The sequence below is a fragment of the Zeus faber genome, assembly GCF_960531495.2.
Source record: "Zeus faber genome assembly, chromosome: 5".
Taxonomy (NCBI): Eukaryota; Metazoa; Chordata; class Actinopteri; order Zeiformes; family Zeidae; genus Zeus; species Zeus faber.
In genome coordinates this window covers 36082095-36094594 of record NC_137192.1, presented here as the reverse complement: position 1 = coordinate 36094594, position 12500 = coordinate 36082095, and the positions used below count along the sequence as shown (strand labels likewise).

Sequence of the window (12500 nt, the reverse complement as noted above, 5' to 3'; positions counted from 1 at the left end):
ATGTAACCCTAGTATTCATATATATATATATATATATATATATACACACACACAGTATTCTTATATTTAACTGTATATATTCTAAATACAGTATTCATATCTATTAATTTAATTCATATATACAACTGTTAATATTCTACATCCAGTATTAATATCTATAACTGTATATATTCTATGTGCAGTATTCATATATATAACTGTAAATATTGTATATACAGTATTCATATCATAACTGTATATATTCTGTATACAGTATTATCTATAACTATCAATATCCTATATGCAGTATTCTGATCTATAACCATATTTTCTGTATACAGTATTCATATATAACTGTAAATATCCCCGTATTCACTATTCATATATATAACTATATATATTCTGTATACAGTATTAATATCTATAACTGTAAATATTCTATATACAGTATTCAAATCTATAACGAATATTCTATATACAGTATTAATATCTATAACTGTAAATATTCTGTATATAGTATTCACATCATAATTGTAAATAAATATATATAACTGTAAATATTCTATATACTGATTCATATCATGACTTTGTATATTCTATATACTGTATTCATATCTATAATTAAATATTCTATTCATATCATATTCAGATTTCCAGTCAGTAAGTGGATATCCATTCAGTTAATAGACATCCAGTCAGTAAGTGGATATCCAGTCAGTTAATAGACATCCAGTCAGTAAGTGGATATCCAGTCAGTTAATAGACATCCAGTCAGTAAGTGGATATCCAGTCAGTTAATAGACATCCAGTCAGTAAGTGGATATCCAGTCAGTTAATAGACATCCAGTCAGTAAGTGGATATCCAGTCAGTAAGTGGATATCCAGTCAGTTAATAGACATCCAGTCAGTAAGTGGATATCCAGTCAGTTAATAGACATCCAGTCAGTAAGTGGATATCCAGTCAGTAAGTGGATATCCAGTCAGTTAATAGACATCCAGTCAGTAAGTGGATATCCAGTCAGTTAATAGACATCCAGTCAGTAAGTGGATATCCAGCCATGGTTTCCTCTGTGGAGGCTGCTTCTTCATGTGCTCGAAGATGAAGGATGGAGTGTGAAGAGGAGGGGCCTTATTCTGTTCTTTACTGTCTGTCTACTGTCTATCTGTCTTTCTGTCTTTCTGTCTTTCTCTCCCCCTTCCTTCCAGAAGAGCCGGGTCACTTCAGGTGATCCGGCTCTTCTGGAACTCACCTGTAGCTTCTCAACCTGAGGTTCCCGGGTCCCTGCGGAGGTCCTTAGGGGGCAGCCTCGAGGACCAATCACATGATTTTGTTAATTCTCAGTTCACTGTTGAAAAGGAGGTGTTGGCTCAGCTAAAAAACGATGTATTGATCCATCGGGTATTGATCCATCGGGTATTGATCCATCGGGTATTGATCCATCGGGTATTGATCCATCATGGCCTCTGCTGTGGACATGCACAAGTTGTACTTAAACCTGCACACAAATAAATACGCTGATAAATACGTTGAATTTCATGACATTTTTACTTGACACTATTCAATTGAAGCCACTGTGTTATTGTAATAATAATAACAATATAATGTAATATAATAGTGTATAATAAAAGGGTAATAGTACCTAGTTAGTACACTGTAGTTTATAATAATAATAATAATAATAATGTAACACTTTTACGTATTGCAGAAGAGATATCTTTTGCTGTTGAATATAAAATTTGACATTGTCCTCAACTCATCTGATGGAAAGTCCTACTTCCCATTCTCCTCATCTGGGTGGAGCTGGGTGGATCTGGGCGGAGCTGGGTGGAGCTTGTGCCGGTGGGATGCGATGCCAGCGGCTCTTTGCAGCAGAACGTTTCTTCTGTTGAACCTTCTCACATGGTGCGAAACTCATTTTGTGGCTCAAACTCATCTATAATAATCTCTCTGACCCCGTTGGCGGATCGTCCTCTGGTCCTGTTGCTGTGATACCAGAGCGGCTGCAGAACCTCATGTTTCCCTGCCGGGCTGCTGGCGTGGTCCGCCTTTCATCGTGACGTCCTTATGCACCGATCAGCCACTATGTTCAGAGCGCCGCTAATAACCACTGTGGAGGTCCCGGTCTCATCCCTGTGTCTCCAGGACAGAGAGAGCCATGGCCTGCATGCTAACGGTGTTAGCGTCATGCATGGCTGCGGAGGGGATCAGCTGGCCTAGCTCCCGTGAAATCTCCCTTTATGAGTGCGTGTCAGACAGGGGTTTAACCCGGGTCAGACGGGGGTTTAACCCGGGTCAGACGGGGGTTTAACCCGGGTCAGATGGGGGTTTAACCCGGGTCAGACGGGGGTTTAACCCGGGTCAGATGGGGAGGGGACCGGGTTTTGCATCATTTTGCCCCAGGGCCTTCCTTTTGATGACATCACATGGCCACTCCCACATCCGTCATGCCCAGTGTTGTTTTTATTTCTTATGATAACTATCTGTCTGTCTGACTGTCAGATAGACAGTCAGACAGATACACAATCAGACAGACAGGACAGTGGTAGCCTTATTTCCACAATCTATCTGAAGCCGAAGTGCTACCGGTCTCTCCCTCCCTCTCCCTGTCTCTCTCTCAGTACTAGCAGATAGAAACATGCTGCCTGTTGGTGTGTGGTATACAGCTCTTTAACCCCTGTGTACTTGTGTTTGGGTACTTGTGTGTACATGCCCTGGTGTGGTTCAAGGTGTGTGTGTGTGTGTGTGTGTGTGTGTGTGTGTGTGTGTGTGTGTGTGTGTGTGTGTGTGTGTGTGTGTGTGTGTGTGTGTGTGTGGAGAAATGAGATTCATCCACTCAGTAAAAAATTGCTGCCTCAGGCAAACATGGGTGTGGTTGAACACACACACAGGTGGAGGTGCGTTGCGCTGTGTGACACACTTGGAGAGATGCGTTGTGGGAGATAGACAGTGGAGGAGTTCATCAGTGGAACGTGTCGTCCTCAGTGCGGGGCTGGCAGCCTGCTTGGGGTGCGTTGTGCATGGAGGGGGGGCGGGGGCTGGCAGCCTGCTTGGGGTGCGTTGTGCATGGAGGGGGGGCGGGGCTGGCAGCCTGCTTGGGGTGCGTTGTGCATGGAGGGGGGGCGGGGCTGGCAGCCTGCTTGGGGTGCGTTGTGCATGGAGGGGGGGCGGGGCTGGCAGCCTGCTTGGGGTGCGTTGTGCATGGAGGGGGGGCGGGGCTGGCAGCCTGCTTGGGGTGCGTTGTGCATGGAGGGGGGGCGGGGCTGGCAGCCTGCTTGGGGTGCGTTGTGCATGGAGGGGGGGCGGGGCTGGCAGCCTGCTTGGGGTGCGTTGTGCATGGAGGGGGGGCGGGGCTGGCAGCCTGCTTGGGGTGCGTTGTGCATGGAGGGGGGGCGGGGCTGGCAGCCTGCTTGGGGTACGTTGTGCATGGAGGGGGGGCGGGGGCTGGCAGCCTGCTTGAGGTGCGTTGTGCATGGAGGGGGGGCGGGGCTGGCAGCCTGCTTGAGGTGCGTTGTGCATGGAGGGGGGGCGGGGGCCGCAGCCTGCTTGAATTGCGTTGTGCATGGAGGTGGGGCGGGGGCTGGCAGCCTGCTTGAGGTGCGTTGTGCATGGAGGTGGGGCAGGGGCTGGCAGCCTGCTTGAATTGCGTTGTGCATGGAGGTGGGGCGGGGGCTGGCAGCCTGCTTGAGGTGCGTTGTGCATGGAGGGGGGGCGGGGCTGGCAGCCTGGTTGAGGTGCGTTGTGCATGGAGGTGGGGCGGGGGCCGGCAGCCTGCTTGAGGTGCGTTGTGCATGGAGGTGGGGCGGGGGCCGGCAGCCTGCTTGTGGTGCGTTGTGCATGGAGGTGGGGCGGGGGCTGGCAGCCTGCTTGAGGTGCGTTGTGCATGGAGGTGGGGCGGGGGCCGGCAGCCTGCTTGAGGTGCGTTGTGCATGGAGGTGGGGTGGGGGCTGGCAGCCTGCTTGTGGTGCGTTGTGCATGGAGGGGGGGCGGGGGCCGGCAGCCTGCTTGAGTTGCGTTGTGCATGGAGGTGGGGCGGGGGCCGGCAGCCTGCTTGAGGTGCGTTGTGCATGGACGAGGGGGCGGGGGCCGGCAGCCTGCTTGAGGTGCGTTGTGCATGGACGAGGGGGCGGGGGCCGGCAGCCTGCTTGAGGTGCGTTGTGCATGGAGGGGGGGCGGGGGCTGGCAGCCTGCTTGTGGTGCGTTGTGCATAGAGGGGGGGCGGGGGCCGGCAGCCTGCTTGAGTTGCGTTGTGCATGGAGGTGGGGCGGGGGCCGGCAGCCTGCTTGAGGTGCGTTGTGCATGGACGAGGGGGCGGGGGCCGGCAGCCTGCTTGAGGTGCGTTGTGCATGGAGGGGGGGCGGGGGCTGGCAGCCTGCTTGTGGTGCGTTGTGCATAGAGGGGGGGCAGGGCTGGCAGCCTGCTTGTGGTGCGTTGTGCATGGAGGGGGGGCAGGGCTGGCAGCCTGCTTGTGGTGCGTTGTGCATGGAGGGGGCGGTTCGCTCCTAACGCTCCTGTTCTATGACGTGAGGTAAAATAAGGTGAAAAAAACACCTGCAGCATGTCGTGAACCAACCACGCAGTCTATTCAAACTACACCGCTACGTCAGCTGAAACCAGGCAGCACAGTCGAAGTATATAATATTGTAATATAATTATGGAAAACAATTGTACAAAACAATAACGTACATGTATTCAATATTTAAACAGGAAGTCGTAGAGTTCTTATATGGAACTAAAATGTTCCAAAAATGCTCCGGTTGCGCTGGTTGCCCCCGGTGCCCTGGTTGCCCCCGGTGCCCTGGTTGCTCCCGGTTGCCTTGGTTGCGCCCGGTTGCCCCCGGTTCCCTGTTTGCCCCCGGTTCCCTGGTTGCTCAGAATTCTCACTATGAAACTGAATTTGAAACTGGATTGCAGTGTCGTCGGTATGTGCAGCCGTCCAATCACGTGCGTGTGATCGGGTCACATGATGTGTATATAGTATTACTACATGAATGTGTATACTGTATATAGTATTACTACATGGATGTGTATACTGTATATGGTATTATTAAATGGATGTATATACTGTATATAGTATTACTATACGAATGTGTATACTGTATATAGTATTACTACATGGATGTGTATATCCATGGATTACTACATTTATTAAAACATTTTATTTCTTTATTACTTCTAATAATTACAACATATTTTATTTTTTTATTACTTCTATTAATTACAACATTTTATCTGGATGAATTTAAATGTGTATATATTTTACAACAATTTTTAACTTATTCAGAAACGTGAATTTTAAGGATTCTGCAAAATGGTCGATCAGCTCAAATAAAACTGAAAGAGCTTTTCTATAAAATGTAATATTTACTGTATAAACTGTATATATTATATATAATATGTACAGTTGATAATATACGGTATATGCTGCATATTATACAGTGTATATGTATAATATACTTTCTATATTATATCTAGAGTATTACCACAGTATTAAAAGAAGGAAGTATTTCTCCAGGGTGTATTGGTTGTGATGTAGGATTATTAAAGAATCCGATTATTGATCTTTCTTCATGTTTGTTCAGGTTAATCAGTTCCACACAAACAACAGGCTCCTTTATCAAACTTTAACCTTTGACCCCAGGAGCTAAACCCCATGACCCCGACATGACCCCTGGCAGCCCCCCCCCCCCCCCCCGTGTAACAGCTTTCTTGTCACGTTGTTGTGTCTTAACGCTGTTGGAGGAGGTTTGACTCCGCCTCCGTCTCCTTCTCGCTCCGTCCGTTGTTGTTTTCCTCTTCTTTACTTTCCTCTCGCTGCCGTGGACTTTCTCTCTTTCCTTCGCTTCTTGTCTGAACCGTGTCCCTGGGAATCCGTTTGTGATGCCTCGACCTCATCGCGCTCTGTTCCCAAATACCTGGCGGGCCACGCCCCTTCAGCAAGACAACCGGCTTTACTGTTCCTCAAACATGCTAACGGTGTTAGCTCAGTGCATGGCCGCAGAGGGGATCAGCTAGCCTAGCTGCTGCCACCCTGTCCAAAAGCTGGAGTTTGAGTTGATCGAGTTGTAATCTAGATTGACATTCAGCAGGCCCCGCCCACCCCCGCCCCGCCTCAGTCTTCATTCCACACTCGGTGTTTTACAATACACCGAGTGTGGTGATACAATACTGCAATATATTGTGATATGTTGTTCTGAATGCAGTAAAACTTAAAAAAACATATTTTTTTCTCTCTTTTGATCTTTTCAAAAACAATGATGTCAATACGTAAACTTGCGCAAGCGACAGTGTGGTCAGTGTGGACATCCCATAATGCTGCGTTGACATGGTTAAAATAGTGTTGTTCACGTGGCGACGCGGTTCATGTGGCGACGCGGTTCACGTGGCAACGCGGTTCACGTTGCGTTGCGGTTCACGTGGTGTCGCGGTTCACGTCGCGTTGCGGTTCCATGGCGGCACGGTTCACTTGGCGACACGGTTCACTTGGCGACACGGTTCACTTGGCGACAGGGTTCACTTGACGACTCGGTTCACTTGACGACACGGTTCACTTGACGACACGGTTCGCGTCACGGTTTACGTCGTGTTGCAGTTCACGTGGTGACGCGGTTCACTTGGCGACACGGTTCACTTGGCGACACGGTTCACTTGACGACACGGTTCACTTGACGACACGGTTCACTTGACGACACGGTTCGCGTCACGGTTCACGTCGTGTTGCAGTTCACGTGGCGACGCGGTTCACTTGGCGACACGGTTCACTTGGCGACAGGGTTCACTTGACGACTCGGTTCACTTGACGACACGGTTCACTTGACGACACGGTTCGCGTCACGGTTTACGTCGTGTTGCAGTTCACGTGGTGACGCGGTTCACTTGGCGACACGGTTCACTTGGCGACACGGTTCACTTGACGACACGGTTCACTTGACGACACGGTTCACTTGACGACACGGTTCGCGTCACGGTTCACGTCGTGTTGCAGTTCACGTGGCGACGCGGTTCACTTGGCGACACTGTTCACTTGGCGACACGGTTCACTTGACGTCACGGTTCGCGTCACGGTTCACGTCGTGTTGCAGTTCACGTGGCGACGCGGTTCACTTGGCGACACTGTTCACTTGGCGACACGGTTCACTTGACGTCACGGTTCGCGTCACGGTTCACGTCGTGTTGCAGTTCACGTGGCGACGCGGTTCACTTGGCGACACGGTTCACGTCGCGACACAGTTCACGTCGTGTTGCGGTTTATGTGGCGACGCAGTTCACGTGGTGTCGCGGTTCACGTGGCGCTGCGTTTCACGTGGCGACGGGGTTAACGTGGTGACACGGTCCGCGTCGCGGTTCCTGTCGCGGTCCAGTGCCGTTGCGGTTCACGCCGCGTCGTGGTTCACGTCGTCACGTGGCCTCGGGGTTCACGTGGCGATGCGTTTCACGTGGTGACAGGGTTAACGTGGTGACACGGTCCGCGTCGCGGTTCCTGTCGCGGTTCACGTGGTGTTGCGGTTCACGTGGTGACGCGGTTCATGCCGCGTCGCGGTTCACTTCAAGGTTCGCGTCGCGGTTCACGTCGTAAACCACGAGGCGGTTCACGTTGCGTCGTGGTTCACGTGGTGACAGTCAATCAGTGCGACAGGAAAACAAGTTGAACTTCAATGGAAATGAAGCTGGTGACGTGTTGACAGTCGCCAACGCAGCAACCAGACCACGCCCCAGGTTGACAACAGCCTCAGCCGGGCCAGCGTCGCCGTGGCGGGCGGGGGTTAGGGCCCTCCTGGGGGCCTCATTTGTTTGTATGGTTGTTAATTCGTTTGTCTGCAGTGTTCTGTGCCACTGACCCTTCCCGCCCCCCCCCCCCCCCCCCCCGCAGGCCAGCTATCCTGCTTGGGAGGATTTTGTTTCCAAAGGAAGCAAGCTCCAGTCGCAGCTCAGGTAACACCACCACGTCTCCTAGGAAACATGAAACAAGTGTTGAGTTCAGCCTTCATGAGGAATTTTATTTTGAACAAATAAATACAGAATGAACGTGTGTGTTGCCAGGACGACGATCCTGCTGACTGGGTCCTTCCTGGATGCCTTCCAGAAAGTAGCAGACATGGCAACCGGAACCAGAGGTACACACTAATACACACTAATACCCACACTAATTAATAAGTACTAATACCCTCACTGATACACACACACTAATAAACACTAATACTCACGAGCACACACTCAAACTAATGCGCGCACACACACACACTAATCTGTTGCTTAAGCGTGTTTCAGTTCCGTGATCAAACCAGGAAGTAGAACTCTGACTGGTACTGACCAGTCAGAGTTCTACTTCCTGCGCTGGTTGAACTGGTTCCAACTGCACTTTGTTGAAAACATGGTGATAAATGATGTCATGATGTGATTCCCACCAACACAGTTATGACAGATTGTTCTCAGCACAGCGCTGATTATATTTTTAATATCATTAGAAAGTGTGTGCGTGCGTGCGTGTGTGTGTGTGAGGTCACAACCACTCCCTGATACAGAAGCTGTTTGGATCAAACCTGTCATGTCATGTTTTTTTTTCTGACACACACACACACACACACACACTCGGGGTGTGTTTGTTCTTGTCTTTCCACCCGCAGGCTGAGGGAGCATAACATGTGACTCTCTCTCATTATCTTTGTTAAACTTCCTGGTACATTATGTGATTTTATTTCAAGCTCTGCCTCAAAATATGTGCCTTAGTTAGTTTATTTGTGTGTGTGTGTCTGTGTGGTGTGTGTGTGTGTGTGTGTGTGTGTGTGTGTGTGGTGTGTGTGTGTGTGTGTGTGTGTGTCTGTGTGGTGTGTGTGTGTGTGTGTGTGTGGTGTGTGTGTGTGTGTGTGGTGTGTGTGTGTATGTGTGTGTGTGGTGTGTGTGTGTGTGTGTGTGGTGTGTGTGTGTGTGTGGTGTGGTGTGTATGTGTGTGTGTGTGTGTGTATGTGTGTGTGTGGTGTGTGTGTGGTGTGTGTGTGTGGTGTGTGTGTGTGTGTGTGTGTGTGTGTGTGTGTGTGTGGTGTGTGTGTGTGTGTGTGGTGTGTGTGTGTGTGTGTGTGTGTGTGTGTGTGTGTGTGTGTGTGTGTGTATGTGTGTGTGTGTGTGTGTGGTGTGGTGTGTATGTGTGTGTGTGGTGTGTGTGTGTGGTGTGTGTGTGTGTGTGTGTGTGTGTGTGTGCATGTGATGCCTCCTGTGATCTGCAGATCGTTGACTCAGGGTCATGTGCCAACTTCTCCAAATATCAGACATGTGATGTTGCCTCCCAGCCTGCTGCTGACTGGGAGGCCTGGCTCCACGTCCCACAATGCCGAGCGCCTCAGCAGCCTCAACATGTGATCCCTCGCTGGAAATATGAGAAACATTTATATAATATCACAACATTATGAACAGCAAGGAAAGATGTTCTTTGCTCCCTTTAGTCCCCGTTAGCCCTGATTGGCCCTGGTGTGTAGGTCCTCGTTAGTCCTCTATAATTTGTTAACAGGGCAGGGTCAAGCTAATATGTGTTATTAATGCTGGGATGTTGACCAGGCGTGTGTGTGTGTGTGTGTGTGTGTGTGTGTGTGTGTGTGTGTGTGTGTGTGTACGGTCTGTTGTGACAGCTGAACACACACACACAGTTTCTCTTTACAAACCGGTTTGATGGCTCCTGGTTGGTTGTCCTGGTTGGTTGTCACGGTAACGCCTCCTTAGTGTTCTCATAGTACAAATAATTGGTGAATTGTACACAACAGATAGAGCAGATAGACAGGGAGACAGACATGTCATCCAGTGTTTGGTCAGTACCACACACACACACACACACACACACACTGAATGAAAACACATCACAAGACAACTCCTAATAGAGATGGCCTCAGGGTGTGTGTGTGTGTGTGTGTGTGTGTGTGTGTGTGTGTGTGTGTGTGTGTGTGTTTTTCTTGTAGATGGGTATTGATGTATTGATTTGTCATTTGGTTGATCAATACACAGAGAAAAGAGATTTCAGTTGGATTCTGTGGTATGTTGTCATGACGAAAACACCTCACATATGTGTGTACATACATACACATATATATATATATATATATATATATATATATATATACACACACGCACGCACGCGCGCACACACACACACACACACAGGTACTCCTCACTTAACAACCCAGTTCTGTTCCTACAACCAGCTCCTTAAGCTGATTGGTCAATAAGCGAGCACCTGTTGTTTTACAGTAAGGGGGCGTGGCTGGTTAAACAGGTAGTTAATTGAGGAATACCTGTATGTATGTGTCTATATATGTGTGTGTATACATATATCTGTGTATATATATATATGTATGTGTGTGTGTATATACACTACTCACAAAAAGTTTGGGATATCTGTCTTTTGGGTGAAATTTATGGAAAATGTAAAAAGTTGACGCTCCAGTGATATGATATGATGAAAGTAGAGCATTTAAGTAGAAGATACAATGGTGATTTCCTCATCTCAAACTATGTACTGAAACAAAAGCCAACAACAGTGGTGGGTTTACCACAACAACAAATGTCAACGTCTCAATAAGCATCAGTTACAGCTTGACAAGGACGTCTCAAGCTGTTCACAAGTCGACTTATTGTCTGCTGAGGCCTGGCCCCCCACTCTTCTTGAAGGGGCCCCTCAGGTCATTGAGGTTCTGGGTTACAGAGTTAGGAGCCTCTACACGGCCACTCAGCTGGTCCCATAGGTTTTCTATGGGATTCAGGTCTGGAGAAAGTGCAGGCCACTCCATTTGAGGTGCCCCAGTCTCCAGCAGCCGTTCCCTAATGATGCCTCCTCCATGAGCTGGAGCGTTGTCGTCCATGAAGATGAGATGAGGCCTGTGTTGTTCATGCAGGGGCACAATGACTGGATGAATGATGTCATTCAGGTAGTATGGGCTTGTCACTGTACCATTCACAAGGTGTAGGGCAGTTCTGTATTGACCAGACACACCTGCCCACACTGTAACACCACCACCACCAAAGGCTGGTCTGGTGACAGTGGCTGATGCGTAGCGCTCTCCTTGACGTCTCCATCATTTCTGCTCCACGTGAATCCACTTTCATCAGAGAACAGCACTGAGGCCCCTGGTCCCTCGTCCAGCGTCAACGCTCCCTGGCCCCTGCAAGACCATGATGCCTGTGCCTGGTGGTGTGGTCAGGTGCCCTTGCAGGTGGTCTAGCACGCAGACCATGCTGATGTAAACGGTTTTGAATGGTCTGACGTGACACTTGGTGCCTCTCACCTCCCTTAAATGTGCCTGGAGTTGAGTGGCATCATCATGTGGTTGCGCAGGGCACTGTTCACAATGAAGCGCTCATCAGTGTGGGATGTGGCCAAAGGACGTCCACTTCTATGCCTTTCTGTGACTCTTCCAGTCTCTGTATCTCTGTTGCAAGCTGCTGATGACACTCTGTGACACTCTAAGCTCAGTGGCCACTTCCCTCTGACAACATCCTGTTTGAAGCCTCGCCAGGCGAGGTGCTGTTGATCAGTTGTTGGTGTGGTCTTGGTCTCATGATGTCAACAGGTGAACAGCATGATGAAGAGGACTGTTTCAATACCAACTCTAATTGAACCAGGACATTTATTGGTGGATTCATGGATCAAACACCTGTTGTGAATTTTTCCGTTCAGCTCCTTGTTAGAGAACAGCAAGTTGTGCAAAAAGTACTGAGAGATTGAACAGTTGGACATGTGCATTCAAAAGTTTAGAGAAGGTCAAATGAAGTTCACCTGTAAAGGTTATAGTGCATTTTAGCCTCATCCGATATATTTGGCTTTCACCCGAAAGCCAAATATCCCAAACTTTTTGTGAGTAGTGTGTGCATGTGTGTATGTATGTATGTATGTATATATATATATATATATATATGCAAAGAATAATACTGTTGCCTGCAGCTGTATTTATTATTATTATTATTATTAAAATATATAATAATGTTATTTATTGTTGTTATTATTATTACCATTAATAATAATTATGGTATGTATTATTATTATTACCATTATTACTTGTAATAATGTTATTTATTATTGTTGTTATAATTTATAATGATGTTATTTATAATTCCTATTTTTATTATTATAACCATTAATGACAATAATAATGTTATTTATTCTTATTATTCTTATTATTACTGTTAATAATAATGTTATTTATTCTTATTAATAATAATGTCATTTATTCTTATTAATAATTATAATAATTATAATAGTTATAATAATAATAACTTACATTTGCATAGTGCCTTTGAAAAAGCCCCAGCCCCCCCCCCCCCCTTGCCCCTCTGCTTTACAGGAGAGGGGCATGGCGGGGGGGGGTTTGTGGGCAGATTAAGTGAGGGAGGTGCAGAAAACAAAACAAAGGGAAAGCTCAAATAACTACAACTAACTGATGGAGAAAGGCCATAAAAAGGTGAAAGGGTGGTGTTGAGGGTTGTCTTGAAAGTGTCCAGGGTGGAGGCGTTACGCATTACAGGAGGGAGAGAGGAGCTCCAG

The 12500-nt window shown here is 47.9% G+C and overlaps 1 protein-coding gene across 2 annotated transcripts in view; it reads left to right on the top strand.

The window, feature by feature from the left end:
- The window catches only part of mtss1 (MTSS I-BAR domain containing 1), a 31420-nt gene that overhangs the window by 724 nt on the left and 18196 nt on the right, over positions 1 to 12500 (top strand). For both annotated transcript variants that reach the window (XM_080000924.1, XM_080000923.1), the window contains exons 2-3: positions 7848 to 7909; positions 8018 to 8091. In XM_080000924.1, the coding sequence (XP_079857050.1) occupies positions 7848 to 7909; positions 8018 to 8091 (136 nt within the window). The remainder of the gene's footprint in view (positions 1 to 7847; positions 7910 to 8017; positions 8092 to 12500) is intronic.